The sequence below is a fragment of the Rhinoderma darwinii genome, chromosome 5 (assembly GCF_050947455.1).
Source record: "Rhinoderma darwinii isolate aRhiDar2 chromosome 5, aRhiDar2.hap1, whole genome shotgun sequence".
NCBI classification, from domain to species: domain Eukaryota; kingdom Metazoa; phylum Chordata; class Amphibia; order Anura; family Rhinodermatidae; genus Rhinoderma; species Rhinoderma darwinii.
In genome coordinates this window covers 335,780,154-335,797,415 of record NC_134691.1, presented here as the reverse complement: position 1 = coordinate 335,797,415, position 17,262 = coordinate 335,780,154, and the positions used below count along the sequence as shown (strand labels likewise).

Here is a 17,262-nt window from a genome sequence, read left to right as displayed (position 1 = left end):
TAGAAATAACACGCATATAAACAATTCTAAATGAAAAAATTGTAAAAATTTATAAAAAATCAATTTCAAATCTTTAATATTTGATATTATAATAATAATATTTTGCTCTTCCAAATGTAAGGGCAGACTTGTGTTATTGAATGCAGCGGAGGAGCGCTATGCAAACGAAGCAGATGAATTCACAATCGCCATCTAAAAATATTAAGACACCTTTATAATTTACGGGTCTTTCTCGATGGCAGCTGTAGAATTTATGGCGCTGTTTTGGGGCCTCTTGGCTCTTCGTTCCCTTTAGATGAAAAATAATGCTTTTCAGCAGAAGTGTTTACAGGGAGCTTTTTAACCTTTGCTTTTTTTTCCCCTTACTGTAATGCATTTTTGTTTAGCATAGACGAGACAGGCTTTTAAAGTGATTTACGTTGCGCTCCTTGTCCAGCGGTGAATGTATTGTGACTTGTAGGTAGACTACATAGGCGATCGCATGATTCTCCTTCAGCCTCTATCTAAATATGTCTAATGTAACAAGGACATCTGCTACTTTATAGCCTGTTGAAGTTTAAGCTTAATTTTCTCTTAAAAAGTTGTACCCAAAAAAAAAAATTCCCTGATAAGTTTCTGAATCCAATCCGTCCACTTGTCACCCAGCTCTCCCAGGAACCGTAAAGAAGTTCTTAGCTTAGTTATAATCTCCTTCTTTGATAAACTGATCACAAAGTGTCCTGCTACTGAGATGACTAGCGATCAGCTGTAAGCTGGCGGTAACTGTTCAATTTCCCTGCAGCGCCACCACAGGTGAAATGGAGCATTGCACAGTTCTCAGACAACTGATTGATTTCAATGTGTAATGCAGGACAGGTCCTCCAGAGCAGGAGATGTTCTTTATAGCAGTTCCACTCTGAGTGGTAGAGGAGGTTCCTCAATGGGGAGCCCCCCTGGACACGCGCAGAATTTTTAAAGGCGTGGTTTCCAAATGCGTAATTATTTTTTAAAGCAATTTTTTTTTTCGTCACGCTCCTGCTGCCCTCTGTTTGTTACGAGTAGTGGTTTGCATATATCCACCAGCCTAGAACTTTGTATTACAAACACTAATGTAAATAATGGATAGCCACTACTTGTAGCCCAAAAACCTAAGGGTTGCGGGACTGTGGCGAAAAAAAGGGGGTTGAATGTCGGCCCTAGATTATCCCTAGGCTTGTCCCTACAAGAAAGCTCCTTGAGACTGCTTTCCTTTTTTTCCTGTGTTCTCCTTCCCAGCCTACAGGCAACAACGCGGTCTAACGTCGCCCCTGTATTTTTTCCCCCTGCCCCGCACGTCAATGAGAGGCTTCCTCTACCCGTCTGTGTAAAACGGCGCTGCCATGGCATCCAGCGTCTTCTATGTACTACTGCAATAGCAATGGGGATGCTCCGAATGACCAGGAGTTCACTGGTCCCTACAACACCACGCCAACCTGCTCAGGTGCCCTGCACCAACATCAGCCATCATTAGGGTTTGTCAGGGGATCTTCCGGGCGACTGGATAAACCCCCCTCCCCCCCCCCACCCCCGTGTGTACACTGCCCTCTATTAACTCAGATTTGCATGAAGGGATATTTTAAAAATGTGTTGTGTTTTTTTTATATAGCTAGAAAACCCTTTCATGGCAAGTCTGCCTAATTATGCAGGGACTCGCCCCCAATATCAATAAATAAAATGGCAGAATTGCTGCGTAAAAAGTCCTGTGGGTCCTGTTATGGCCGCCATATTGAGTGTCGCCAATTTTCTTAGGGTTCTGAATTACAAATTTGCCAAGTTTTACAATTATATAAGAGCTTAGGAAAGCCGCATGTCAACCCCTATAGGAGCTGTAGCTGTGTAGCTGTGGTTGGTTGTTATCCATATGTCAGAGCACTGGCCCCTGAATGATGCATTTTATTACTATTGAGGGGAGAATAGCCTGCCATCTGTTTACAGTAGACAACCAACTCTCTATTCTTCATACAGTTCATTTATTTTGCATATTTGGTGAACAATAAGGATGTAATGCAACTATTCTACCTCTAGGGGCACTGTTTTATTGCACCCAGTGTATTTCACTGTAAAATTGTTATTGTGATTTTATATATTTACTTTTTAGTGCCTATGATCAGAAACCACAAGTTGGAATGAGGCCCTCCAATCCCTCAACCCCTTCAAGCACTCCAGTGTCCCCACTACACCATGCATCACCGAACACCGCACAGAATCCTAAAGCAGAACGTCTTTTTCCTACACATCTTCCGCCATCCCAGCCGATCCCAGACAGCACCTACACAATGGACCACAGGTAAGCCAAAGATGAACGCTCAGCCAGAGTCCTGTATTTGTACGGTTAGGGTGCCTTATTATGCTTTGTTCGGAGCGGTGGCAAATTTTGTTTTGGGGTGTACTGTAACGGCTTTTAGCTGGAAGTCTATTGTGTTTGTCTTGGCTAAGAGAATGGCTAAAATGGCATGCAACAATGTAAAGGAAACAAAGTATCAGTACGTATGCATTGCGTCCCCAGTTACTTTGTGTGCCTTCTTATCATTGATTCAATGAGTTGTCACCCAACTTTTCCAGACTTCTTAGGGAAAAATCTACCAAATGATCCATCCTCTGCTCTCATAGTACTGTGTCAGCAGACCTATTTGCAATTTAGAATTTCAGGATGACAACCAATATTCGATCTATAATGGCAATAATATAGAATTTTACCCAGCATATCCCGCTAAAAAGAAACTTGACCGCAAACCCTGTTACTTAAAGGGGTTGTCTATCTTTTTGATAAAGTGTTCCCCCCCAACAAAAAAAATAAGCTGATTACAGGGAGTACTGTGGCTCAGACCCTCAGCGATCAGTTGTAATCTGTGATGGAAACCAGCAGCAAGTTATCAATTTTCCTGCAGCGCCACCACAGGAAAGGAAGCATTACATGTTGCCCATTAAAATCAAAGGGATTTCTTAGTATTTCAGAACGTGCTGGGTCCTCCAGAGAGATAGACACTTTTTATAACCATTCTCTACTCCAGTTATATGCTGGGCGTTCCGAATGGGGCACAATCCTCTATTAACTTTACTGTGTTGGCACCAGGGTGCAGCTTTGTTTGAGATATAGTCCTAGAAATAGTTATTCTAACATTAAGAATACAGGAATGGAAATGGAGCCACCTGTGTATCAGGCCGTACTCTCATTGGTGTTTCCTTTATCCCTATATTCTTACACTCGCATGGAAATTTGACGACTTTTTTGTATATAAATTTTGCATTGCAAATTGTTTCCAGCACAGGGTAACATGCTACTACACTGTTCGCTCATGGTTTTGAATCACCTTGGCTGGGTGCAGCTTATGTCAGCGTCAGGTCCATAGCAGAAATACCATCGTGGCTCTCATGATTTGTGGCAGCCTGTTATTCCCATCCATAAATCTACGTTGCGCTTGTGACCTTCAATGGATAACGCTGAGGAATCACTTTGATTATCTCACATTGCACCTTTAAAATACAATCGCACAATTAACCTTTGACTGAGAAGCCTCTATAGTTTAATTCCTTCCTTTTGCAAAATGGATTTGTTTTATACTATCTAATAAAAAATTGGCTACAAAATTTAAGGAGTGTCTCCGGAGCTGGCAAGAGAAAAATATGTGCATACTGCTTTTATGTGTATTTCGGATCATTTCAGAGGTGCAAATAATTAATTTACTGGCATCTAAATGTTGAGCAATTTTTTGGGTATTTTTTTTTTTCATCCAGATATACTATAGGTTCAATGGAATTTCCAAAAATCTTGTTCATACAATGTGGCCAGGGATGGTCCGTTTCCAGGGTGTGTGTGTTTCAGACTGTGTGGGGAAAATTTCAGGGATTAAACATGCTTCAGTGACTTCAATGGGGATTCGAAGCAAATGCTGGGAGAACCGAATGTAAAAAAACGAAATTCTCTAGAAATATTTTTTAGACCTAATTCTAGACCTAGTTCTTGTATGAAGAATCTGCAAGGGATCATGGCACATTCTCTGTAGTGAGTTAAATTTTTAGCAAACTTTTTTTTAGCCCATATAATTAATCGGAAACCTGCTCTGTGCTGATGAGGATCCAAAGACTGAAAGTTCTATCCATGGATGGATTTCTCTGGTTGGCCAATACCCAAGTCATGTTCTAAAGATTAGCCGATCTCCCCCCGACCTCCCTATGATCATGGGGGATGGGGACATACCGGTGCCATACACCTCTGATAGTCCTTTATCATCTGGTAGAACAAAAAGATCAAACGTATTGAAATCCAACATGCCTGGTCCTCATTTTTCCCCGAAATTTCCAGTAGGCCCCAATGTAAAAAAGATTGAATGAACATTAATGTATTGTTTATGGGAATAATAAGACTACTCCTGTTATATTAACTTTTAGAAGACATTTTCTTCTTTAGAGCATTGCCTGAAGTGTTTCTATGTTCTAATTGATTCTCCCGAAGGACAGTTAGTCGTCCATAGAGACTGTATTGTAGACTCCACCCCACATGATCTGACATGGCTAATAAGATCCTTTATATGTGCCGAAACCGGTCTGTCCAGAGATACTGAGCTGTCTCTAGTTGGACACTACCCAAGTCATGTTCTTAGTCTCAATCTGTCCCGAGCCATTACTGATTGATTTAGCTTGCTTTTTAATGTTTTTTTAATAATTGGTATCCATGTTAAAGGTCTTCCCATTTATTTATTTTTACTTTTGTAAACCAGGTTTCGCCGGCAACTCTCAGAACCTTGTAATTCATTTCCACCGCTTCCCGCTTTGCCAAGAGAAGGCCGACCCATCTACCAACGACAAATGTCCGAGCCAAGCATCCAATTTCCTCCTCAAGGATTTAAACAAGAATATCATGATCCAGTGTATGAACACAGCACTATGGTGGCCAATGCCCCCAACCAGAACTTCCCTCCACCCCTTATGATTAAGCAGGAACCTAGAGATTTTGCTTACGACTCAGGTAAATATCATTGTCATATTTCATATATTTGCTGACTTTTTTATGAAGTTTTTGCTTTTGTTTTTGGTTCGTAACATGGGTCCTCTGGAGAATACTCTGGTGCGCCTGTCCAATCCTGTATATGTCTCTTTGAGTAAAGTTGGTCATAAAAATGGTTGCACTTTCTGGTTAAAATCCACTCATTTAAACGTAGCAATTTGTATGTGATGTGTCATTCCCTTTTAGTCTTTCAGCTGGATTCTTTGGGAATGTGCTCCATTATCATCTTCTGGCATGTCGTTCAGATTTGTTGAAGAATACAATTGGTTTGGGGCTCTGTGACCTAAAGAATCACAGATTGTATTATCTGCTGGCTTTACTCTTGGATTTATGTGGGTGAAGATTGATACGCGTTTCAGACCCGTTGACTTACTATGGTCAAAGTCAAGGAAGTCTCCAAGTGAAGCCAACAGAAGCTCAATCACTTGTAGCTGGGGGTGGGGGGCTTATGTTTTGTGGATTACAGACCCCCTCACCAATATTAAGGGTCACATACTCTTTAGTTATACTGAGAGTCACTTGTCCGGTTATTGGCTTATCAAATGTTAATAAACCGAGTAGTGAGATTCTAGTGTGAAAGCACCGTCCGCATGAAGTAGGTGCTGGATTTCTACCTTGACCAAACAATTCAGGTTACAGACTGAAATGTATGGTCGTCTGTGAAAGGTGTCCAGTCCAGAACAGATCGGCTTGGTACCTGCGAAGTTGAACGGAATTTGGTCTTTTCTGAGCAACCTAGGAGTCGATTTAGGACACTGCGACCGCTACAACAAGCATTGCTACTAATAATATATTTGGGAACTTCTATGTGAGCTTTTCCCTTATACATGATGAAAATTCTATTTCTGTGTGTTACATCGCTTTAAAACCTACCACAGTTACAATTGAGTCCGCATCTTCCACCATAAATTAAGTAAAGGGCGGGCTACCCAGCCGAGAGTGGGTAGCAACCGCACACTGCCCGAAGCCTCGTCTATAAATCTCCTTTGTAGGGTAGACTGCAGGTATCATAGGGTTGCCTATTTGACCTGACTGCCTGCTCACTCGACTGCATCTCCTGGTGTCCCTTTCCGGCGGAGACGCGGCCGCGCCTACAAGATTCTCAAACTAAATTTACTTCTAGAGAAAAAATTGATAAAAAACTTTCTGACCCAACAGTTAAATCTGGATTGACGTTGAGACCAAGTGGTTGTCAGGGATTCACTGCCTAACAGATATAGCTTTTTATATGGAGTTGTCAGACCGCATGACCATGGCAACTAGTCTTTCTCAGATTATTGAGGTCTTCCACACAAGGTCAAAATGAACACGCCAGAGGCAGAGAAGAGGGTAAAGGGGCCCGGCCATTCTCAAATCGCTACTTTATTAATCAGATTTTTGCAAAAATAAAAAATTAGGTGGAGAACATTCCGAATTCTTTTTAAATAAATTTCTTATGCTTGACCTGAATGCCACTGTACCCCATTTTCAAGCCCTGCTTGACTGTATAAGTAAAAATATACTTATGCACAATAAACTCTAGATACCCAACATATTCGGAGGCCACACTGTAAAAAAATAAAATAAAAAATAGTCATTCGATTTCCCAAGCTTAGAAATAATGTTGTGGATGCAGCACGAATAAACACACATATCATTGAGATCAAGAGTTACAGTAAGTGCTACTGTCTGGTTATTTGATTTGAGAATTGCGCAGTCTGGATTTACTCTTTGTGCATTAGGAGAGGTCACGGGAACACAGGCTGCATTTTATATCGGTAATGGAAGTACAGTAGATGGTCTTAAACCAATCACATAGGTTTTAGCCATGACTGATTGATCTCCAGGGGGGCTGCTGGTGTAAGCGCTGTCTTCTTTTTACATGAATGGTCTTTGTACGGCTCAGAGCTTCATTCATAAAGTCAACGAGGAGCTTGGAAAAAAAGATCTCGGAGCAGTTCAATAATCTTGAGCTGGAAGGTTTAGCATTCCATCAGCTGTTCTGCTTGCCAGATAACTTCCAGCAATGATTAATGTTCGCTGGCCGTGCCAGTACGTTATGTGACTCTATTTTATGGGCTCCGTGTGTACTGGATATACACAGATGTAGAAAGCTGCGATCTCAACTGTGACAGATTAAAAAAGAAGCGCACTGTGAATTTCATTCAACATTTTCTCTTATTTTTTTTCAGTCTTCTCTATATGGTTGAAAGCCTAGAGGCTGTGTGTGGTATTGCAACTGAGCCCCACTTATTTCAATGGAGCGGTAATACCAGATGCAAACTATAGACAGGTGTGGCGCTGTTTCTGGAATTAAGCAGCTATGTTTTTGTAATCCTGTACAATCCCTTTAAATGGTAAACATAATAATACAAAGGTATATCCTAAACCCATTATTCTAAAACTACCCCCTCCCATCATGGATGGGACAAATTTAGGATAGGAACAAATTTAAAGTGTACCTTTAATAAAATTTACTCTTTAGGTCCAACATTCTTTGCTGATTATAATTTCATAATAAATCTTTAAAGTGTTAGAACTCTCTTTTTCTAATATAGTGCTCCAAATGCCCTTCTTTGATTCCTACAGCCATAGAGTTATATGATAAAAGTTCTCGCTGCCTACAGCAGCCACTAGGAAGAGCTTAAGGGTATGTTCACACTGAATTTTTTGCAGGCAGATTTTGATCTGCCTGCACGCCGTTTGCCGCGTTTTTCGCAACATTTTTCGTCCGCTGCCATTGAGCGCCGCGGGCAAAAACACAGCGAAATACGCTTTCTTAGCCCCCCATAGATGTCAATGGGAGGTCAGGGATGTAAACGCCCAAAGATAGGACATGTCGCTTCTTTTTCCTGCGAGACGGTTTTTCCGCTCGCAGGAAAAATGCACCTGCACCTCCCATTGAAATCAATGGGAAGCATTTTCAGAAGTTTTTGGCGCGTTATCCGACGCGGTTTCCATGTAAAAAAAACATGTAAAAAGACTCCGTGTGAACTGACCCTAAGAGTCTGATCTCAATAATAAATTCAATGAGAGCTGTATAAATTTGTGTTCAGTGGGCTCCCCCTAGTGGTGGCAGCAGGCAGGAAGTATTTTACCATTTAGCTCTACAGCTATACAGGAGATATGGAGCTCTAATCCCTATACTAATATTTAATGAAAAATCGATTGTCACAGAATTTTGGACATAATTATAAAATGGTGTTCAAAGTTGGAGTTACACTTTATTCGTGCAAACGCTCGTTCATCTGCTGATCGTATCCTTTTAAAAAACGGAAATATTATTGTTGTCGGCAGCATATCACCCTGTCTAAACAGAGAGACGTGCTGCCGACATGATGATACTGTATGGGGACGAGCGATCAGAGTAACAACCACTCGTCCCCATCCATAGCTCCTTGTGAAATGAGCAAATGAGCGCCGATCAACCAGCTGTCTCGTTGATCGGCGCTCGTTGCACCGGCCAAAATTGGCCGGCGTAATAGGGCCTTTAGGGTTATAGCTATAGGGGGTGCATAGGTAGCATTCACACCCTGGCCCGGTGACACATAAAACACTAATATTATGGATGTCACATGGTGGGTTGGGGGCCCTGTTACAGATTTTGCTTTGGGGCCCAGGAGCTTGAAGTTATGCCTCTGTTCAGAAAAGTGGTTGTCACTTTTCAAGTCCATTCAGACTCTGACTTGTGGTTTAGATTAATTAAAAATAACCCATGTAGGTACGGTATCTTTTTTGTGACCATGGTAGTTGTCTACTTCCCCATGTCGGAAATTGAGGGAGCTCCGAGTATAGGCAAGACCCACATACGCTCGGATGTTTTTGTTTTTTATTTTTCCCTCCGGCCCTCGTTGCGGTTTTATATATGGCTGTTGTTGATCGCATCCCTTTGTAAATACTTTTTGCATGGAAATGCTCTTCGAGAAAAGTGCTCATAATGTGACCTTAACCTTATGAAGCGCAGGCTTGTTTTTATTTTTGTAACTTCATGTACTTGCTTTCATTTTGCCTTAATTAGTTTCTTGGCAGTCTCTTCCAGCAACGCTCTTTCATTCTCAAGTACCTCATAATAATTGTTTTTATTCAATATCTTTGAAAAGATGCAAACACAACCTCAGCAAAGATTAATTGTATTGTATTTTTTTTTCTTCTATTACATATTTTTTTATTTATTTTAATATCTGGCACAAATGAAATATTATTGTAAGGAGTCTTTGAATTTTTTTAATTGTTTTTATCATTTTTATGTGTATTTTTTAAACTTTTTTTGTTTTTTGTTTTTACTTTATTATTCCCTTTTTACTTTTTTTCTTTTATGTGGAATTATTTTTCTTATTTATTTATTTTTTAGATTTTTTTTTTTCCTTAAGCGTTGTTCTGTTTTGCTTATGTACAGGCCTAAATAATCTTATTATGCCCTGACTGTTAAATATGTGATGAAGTCAATTCACGTTAATCTGTTTTTCCCTATCCGATAAAGAATTGGAACCAAGATAGTCTCTTGGAATTACATTTATTTTGCTTTAGTCATGTCTTAATCACAGAGCAAGATACAATTAGTCTTCAGCGTCTTCTAATTGTTTGCTTTGAAGTCACCCTGTTTAACCGGTGCAAATAGTTCTGTGTTTTGTATCAACATTTTGTACAGTTTGAAACTGTAAATGCTAAATTTCATTGATGTGACTGGTTATTAGATAAGGTAGAAATGGAAGCAGCCGGCAATTTAATTAGCTACTATTTTTCTGAGCAAGTCATTACTTTGATGAACCTCAGAGCAATGTTTATGGCTCCTAATTAACCATGTTAGTCATTTGATTGAATAATCACTTTAGAAATGTTTCTGCAATTTGATTAGGCCCTGACCCGCTCTTAGAGTCATAAATTAACAGTTAGACCTTTCGAGAGACTATAGGAGGATTCTGGATTTTTTTTTTTTTTGGTTGGGTCTTCTCTTGAAAAGGATTGTCTAGTTTAGCAAACCTATACGCAATTAGAGGGAGTCCCCAGTTCAGAACCCTTGTCTTTTAGCTACAGTCTTTTACCCTGGAGGACCTAGCAGGTTAATGCATTACATGGTCAGCCCATTGGAAAATGAGTAATACTTCATTTCTCCTGTGGTGGCGCTGCAGGGAAATGAAATCGTTACAAACCGCTCCCCCCACAGAACATGATCGCTGGGAATCTTAGCAGCCGGATACCCTTCAACCAGCTAATTTTTAGAGGACCTTTATAGCAGAAAGGGTTTGTCGTTAGTGGGCAACCCCTTTAATGTTACTGCAACTCTCAAAAGAGCTGAAGCTTCTTCTATTGTCTGGCTTTAAAAGGCCATTATTGTTAGAAAGCTGGCTCAATATTTGCCTAGTGTAAACATGGTAATCTTCTGTAAGAACATCATATCCGCTGCCCAAGTCCAAATGAGCTCTACGACAGTTTGGAGAAGGTTGCGGATGAACAAAAGCATATTGTGCCCGTATCCATGGGAAGAAAGTACACTGTCATTATCCCCGTGATGGTCTTAGTTGCTTTACTTATATATACAATTGAAACCTTATACGGAGGGTAAAGTAATCCACAATGACTTGACTGGGAACAGATATTTCTATGTGTTCCAAACGATGTTGCGATTTTAGCTGTGTGAGTCTTCTTACCGTTTTGATGGCTTTTTATAGATCTCAAGATGTTATCTGCTCATGTTACTCCCAAGGCCAAGACCTAGGCTACACACAGAGTGTTTGTCTCACAAAAGCTGCAGTCCATAAGAATACATTAAGCTGTGAACATGGAACATTAATGCGGCCGGCCGGCAACAAAATATTAATACACGGGGTGAAAAAAGTCAATCACAATTTGCATGACCACAAAGGTCTGTGTGTAGCTTGGGCCTGAAATGCTCACAGTATTCCTTATGGAATCGGATAGGGGTGTAACTCCTCTTGCAGCCGCACCTGAGCCAAAATGTGTGAGGGGGCACAAAAGGCTGTAACATAAATGACGTGATTGTTGGGGGGAGGGGCTGACCATTTTTGCATCAGGTCCCAGAACTTCGAATTACACCTATGAATTTTGAGATCATGTCATGTATCAAATGAAAGATTCTGGTTTAAATATATTATTAGAAGTTCTGTGCTATGTTCATGTGATCACCAGACTCCTCTCAATAGAAAAAATTGTATTATGTTTATTGTATCATTTTTTTCTTTTTGACTTTTTTTCTTATTTGTTAAGTATTTTTTGGTGTTCTGATACAGAGCTACTATTAAATGATAGATTGTTCAACTGTGAGTTTTTTTTTGCAGCCACCACTAGGGGGAGCTTTCCGAAGACTGATTCATTGAGCTCAATCACAGAGCAGTCTTCAGTGAACTCCCTCTAGTGGTGGGTGCTGGCAGCCAGAAGTTTAACATTTAATGTTAGAGCGTCCTTAAGCAGCATTCAGGACTAGTATTGAATTTTGCTACAAGTTGCCCATGGTAACCAAGTCATAGATACAGTAACCTGGCCCAGTCATCACAAATTTTTGCCTGTGGCCATATATCTCTATCTGCATGTTAAAGGGATCCTGTCATCAACATCTTACCTGTTAAACTCACCTGACCCCTCAATGGCCGCAGCTGTCCAGAGTTCATTCCTGTTCTCTTCTTTCCTGAAGTCCTCATCTGTCAGTAAATATAGTCGTTTAAACTTTTCCCGCCTTTTATGGTAATTATGTTTCCCTCTGGGATGCAGCTTCTTAACCACGCCCACTGCCACCACCTGTCCGGCCCTGACTGGCTAAGGAGCTGTCAATCAAAAAGAAGGAGGTGGAGTCCACTCTGAGATGCTGGAGGAATGAAAACCTGACTCTTTTCAGATGAAGATTTGACTCTTTTATGCTCATTTGCATACGGCGTGGGACCACTGAAAAACGGAATACTAAAGCTACAGAGCTTACTTAGAACATATTTATAGCTTAGATGACAATGATTTTTTCACCCACTTTCACCAGGTATTGCTGGCTTTATAGCTAAAATGCTGGTGACAGGATCCCTTTAAGTGTGCTCAATCACTAATTTTAAGGCTTTTCCAACTAATTCAATTAAATATAACACTGGCTATGTTCATGTCACCGGTAGTGCTCATCTCAAATAATATTACCAAAATGTACCACGAGCACTGATTAAAGTTCAATCGGTATGTCTTTTAAAAGTCAATAAAAAATTTAGCAAAAAAAAAAACATAAACAAAATAATAAAAATGGGTATCAAGTTTTTTTAATCTTGTATACTTGGTAAGCAACCAGTCCCCTGATCAAATTATTTCTACACCCAGCATTGAAATAGTGATATTTGGTTCTAGTAAGGGGTCTACTTTTTTTTATTTTATTTATTGGGCATTTATATGGGCATAATGCTTTTAACACCTTTTTGTGGTATAAAGTTCCACCATAAAAAAATAAAAAATAGAATTTAAAAAATTTAAGAAAAAATCGAATTATCATGATGTCATTTATCAAGTATAATGTATGCTTTAATTAGCACAAACATATAAAAAAATGGTGGTATAAAGTTCTGCTACAAAAACATTTTTTTTTAAAAAATGTATAAAAAAAAAAAGAAAAAAAAAAAGATCACTTTTCAGTTTAGATGTAGATTCTGGCGATCACAAAAAAAATTGTACAGCTTACAAATAATGTAATTAATCAGAATAGATCAGGCAAATGCGAATCACGCCTGTTTAAAGGGGAGGGGGGTGCTAAGTGCTATTTAAAGTAAAGTGTGATTGCCAAAGGAGCTGACCTTTAGCAAGGTTGATTATGCTGAAAGTTTGAGTTCAAGTGACTGTGTTAGATAATATCAATGTTCTTCATATTCTCGTTTCATATTGCCGTGCCACGTGCGTGTGTCTGGGAGAAGGCTAACCATGTGTTGACAGGTTTCCTTTCGTTGCAGCGCGTGTCCCTTTCTGTTACTCTTCTGTCTGCAGGCTGTCTCATTGATAACCTACACGCTTTCGATTCCAGACACTTCTTTGATTAGCATTGTCTTGTTTTTCCTCGCAGAAGTGCCTAGCTGCCATTCCATTTACATGAGGCAAGAAGCTTTCCTGGCACATCCCAATGGGGCAGAAGGTATTTCATTCTACCGCTGTTTTTGATTTATTTATACGTTGTTTCACGCCACGGCAACATGTATCGCTTTCAACTCGCGATTGACCTTTTGTATGTTTTTCATTTTTTTTTAGGTTGTATGTTTGAGAAGGGTCCTCGACAGTTCTTTGATGACACGTGTGTAGTCCCGGAGAAATTTGACGGTATGTGTTCAGGATGTAGGTTTATTTTTTGTGTGCTCCTTGTTTAGTCAATTGTAGTGTAACATGTTCATCCCCTTGTGCGGTCATGTGAGTAATAAGTGAAAAAAGAGTAGTGTTTCCAGTTATGCAGATGTGGCCGTCATAAGCAGAACTCTACTACCGGGTGGGGCCAAAATTTCTCCAATTCTGCGTAGGAGAACAGAATGGGAAGTTGTCACCAGTGTTGTGGTGGCCAAGGTAAAGCCAAAGTGGCTTGGCCAAGAGCATCAAACTATGCCTCTGTTGAGCACCCTTATTCGGCCAATGTCTCAATGATGGGTCCCAAGACGTTTGCCCATTCCATATGGGCGCTGAGGTATGGGTGTTAACAGTTGGGCGTGTGTCCCTACACAAACTCTGTGTCCAATCAGTGCTAACAGAGTAAAGGCCCTATTTCACCGGCCGATTTTGGTCCGTGCAGCAAGCGCCGATCAACGAGACGGCTCATTGATCGGCGCTCGTTTGCTCCTGTCACAAGCAGCTATGTATGAGGACGAGTGGTCGTTACTCCGATTGCTCGTCTCTATACGTTATTATCATGTCGGCAACACGTTTCAATGTCTACACAGGGAGATGAGCTGCCGACAACGATAAAATGTTACTTTTTTGGAATGATACGATCACCAGATGAACGAGCGTTTGCTCGTTCATCTGCTGGTCATTGCCCTGTTTACACAAGGCGATTATCGGCAACTAGCGTTCTATGAACACTTGTCTGCCCAAAAATTGCCCAGTTTAAAAACCCTTTTGATTGTGTAGGGACACGCCCCTTTGACCAGAGAAATGCTAACACCCAGTTCTCAATTCTTTCATACATTTCTAGGAGGAACAGCAGAGGTACAATGCATAGTTCTAAGAAAATATGTTAGAGACTTGTTATATTACAGGGAATACAAGAGTGACACCTCTGATACTACTACCCAAAATTGCATTGAAAAGTGTTCTTTATGGGGGGGGGGGGGGTGGGTAGATAATCTTCCCAAAGAATATATGCAGTCAGTATGTATAATATATGGTGGAACTAAAAATGTGCCACAAGAAATCTAGTCTGGGTAAGAAAGTGATGTTCTCAAAGAGGTGGTCTTTTGGAGAGGGTTCATTGCATTTACTAAAACAGAAGAGGTGACGGATCGTATTTAATGGGTAACTAAACGTTCAACAAATCACTATGACATGTCAGAAGTTTTGATTGGTGGGGGTCTGAGCACTGAGACCCCCGCCAATCGCTAAAACGAAGCGGCAGATGACCTCGTGTGAGCGCTCAGCCGCTTCGCTTCTGTTCAGCTTTTTCCGGAAAGCCGATGTATCGGAGTACGGTTTCATAGACTTTCTATTGAGTCCGTACACCGATACATTGATTTCTGGAAAAAGCCGAACAGACACGAAGCGGCTGAGCGCTCACATGCGCACTTCTGCCGCTTCCTTTTAGCGATTGGTGGTGTTCTCTGTGCTCGGACCCCCACCAATCCAAACTTCTGACATGTCACTATGACATGTCAGATGTTTGTTGAACGTTTAGTTACCCTTTAAAGTTCTGTTCATCTGTCAGTGATGAGGATTCCTTCTGTTTGTTAAGGCTCTTTTACACGGGCCAATTATTGGGTAAACGAGCGTTCACAGAGCGATCGTTTCCGATCATTGACCTGTTTATCGTTCATCCGCTGATTGTATCGTTCGTGCAGCCGAACATATTATCGCTGTCGGCAGCACATCTCCCTATATAAACAGGTAGACGTGCTGCCGAAATGATGGAAATCTATGAAACCAGCGATCGTAGTAGCGACCGCTCGTCCCCATACCAGCTCCTTGTGAAAAGAGCAAACAAGCGCCAATCCACGAACTGTCTTGCTGATCGGTGCTCGTTTAGACGGCCCACTTCGGGCCGTGTAAGAGGACCCTTAGAGGCACGTTATCTCACCTCCTACATGACCCTATTTGTGCCATTCAATGACCAGCATAAAAGTTGTGGATCACCCCCAAAAAATGAAAAAAATCCCAGTAACAAATTAATGAGTTGCCATGTTCTTCTGTCAAGTTGTATTGTCGTGTATATATTTGTTTCTGTAAAAACTGGGTGACAACCGGTATAGTTACCCCCGCACAATGTCCCACAGCTGTCCCAGACTCCTGAAGTTGTACAGTGATATATACCCTGCTTCCAGACTTTTTTTTGTCAATCATATTGGTTGTCTCCCGGCGGTTACAGAATATCAACCTATTTTTTAGTTTTTTATTTTAGAAATTATTTGCTTAAAACCGGCCAGGCAATTATCTAGATGGAGAAGACCAGAGACTTAAAGGGAACCTGTCATGTTGAAAATGCAGTCTGACCGGCGGGCAGCATGTCCTACATCAGGAAAGAGGAGAAGATTGATATATATATATTTTTGTAGCAAAAGATTCATTATACTTAAGTTATTCATTGAAACCTCTGCCTAATTTGGGCTTGGGAGTCCAGTGGGCGGTCCTAATCACTGATTGACGGTTCTCTGTATTCACACTCATACAGGGAAAGCTGTCAATCACCGTGTAGGACCGCCCACTGGACTCCTAAACTCTGAATGAGCATACGTTTTTAAATGAATAAATTAGAAGTTATATTGAATCTTCTGCTGCAGAAATACATATCAATCTGCTCCGCTCTCCCTGCTGTAGGTCACTCCGCATTTTCAATGTGACCGGTTCCCTTTAACTCTGTGCACTGACGACGACTGACGCACACGGTTTTGCATATTTATCATACAAATCATGTACTAATGGATAAGCAAAGAAAACATTCTGGGCTTTTGTGTCCTGAGCGTATATCATGTATATTATTATTATTAACTACATCATCTGCAGTACCGCGCTGCTACTACTGCAATACCCAGGACCGCAGCCAAACTAAAGCAACATTCCCAGCGGACTGTATCCAGTCTGTGAATAGTCCGTATGGATTGCGTAACACTTGCTGAATTCAGGAATTTCAAGGGAGTGTAATACTACATAACTAAAGGACTGTGTAAAATAGCACTTAAAGGGTTAACTTAAGGGGCTACAAATCTAAATTTGACAGTTTTATAAATGATAAGACGAGCTGCTTATATAATTCACACACATGAAAATGTTTTTAGGGGCTCTGCGTATATGTGAAAGTACCAAGTTCAGAAAAATCCCTGCCCCTATGATTACTACCAGTCAGCCCATCAAAAAACACTACCAAATTGACTGACAACTGGTGGGGATGATACCTTCAATAAATGGAGACTAGGGATTTTAGGTGTAATGTTCCTTTAAGAAGTGCCAAAAAATAATTAAATAAAAAAATAACCAAAATATATGGTCAGATATTTAAAATGAAGAGCCTATCTATGAGCCCTGTGGTGTTGTAAACTTTGTAAGTTGCTGAAATTTGTTATAATTTTGCAGGTGATATCAAACAGGAACCAGGACTGTACCGTGAAGGGCCGACCTATCAGAGAAGAGGTTCACTCCAGTTATGGCAGTTCTTAGTTGCGTTACTTGACGATCCGGCCAATTCCCATTTTATTGCCTGGACAGGCCGAGGGATGGAGTTCAAGCTCATCGAGCCTGAGGAGGTATGAGCATTGTTCTTGCTGAGTATATCTTCAGTGATGGTTGATGCGTTGACCATGGGGTAGCCATTGTTATCACTCCTCACAAGTGTTCCAGGTTCAGCAGAACACTACCCAAATGTTACCGACGGTGTCGTGCTGCCCTTGGAGTCAACACTCCTATCCTGACGCAGTTTGTCATGCATTGGTAATGCTAGGTAGATGGTCCTGTGCGCATCTCTGGCACAGGAAGAGGAAGCTACCTACTGGTATTCCTGACACTCAAGCGAGGAGCAATGGGGGATCATGGTGGAGTATAGAGTATATTATATCATACAGGTATTATATACAATACCATACACTTCTCTACCCTACGGA

General features: G+C 40.8%; 1 protein-coding gene across 2 annotated transcripts in view; it reads left to right on the top strand.

Moving 5' to 3' along the window:
- ETV1 (ETS variant transcription factor 1) overlaps positions 1 to 17,262 on the top strand; it is a 70,141-nt gene that overhangs the window by 48,917 nt on the left and 3,962 nt on the right. For both annotated transcript variants that reach the window (XM_075827767.1, XM_075827768.1), the window contains 5 exons: positions 2,117 to 2,305; positions 4,737 to 4,984; positions 13,041 to 13,109; positions 13,223 to 13,291; positions 16,739 to 16,908. In XM_075827767.1, coding sequence (XP_075683882.1) covers positions 2,117 to 2,305; positions 4,737 to 4,984; positions 13,041 to 13,109; positions 13,223 to 13,291; positions 16,739 to 16,908 — 745 coding nt within the window. The remainder of the gene's footprint in view (positions 1 to 2,116; positions 2,306 to 4,736; positions 4,985 to 13,040; positions 13,110 to 13,222; positions 13,292 to 16,738; positions 16,909 to 17,262) is intronic.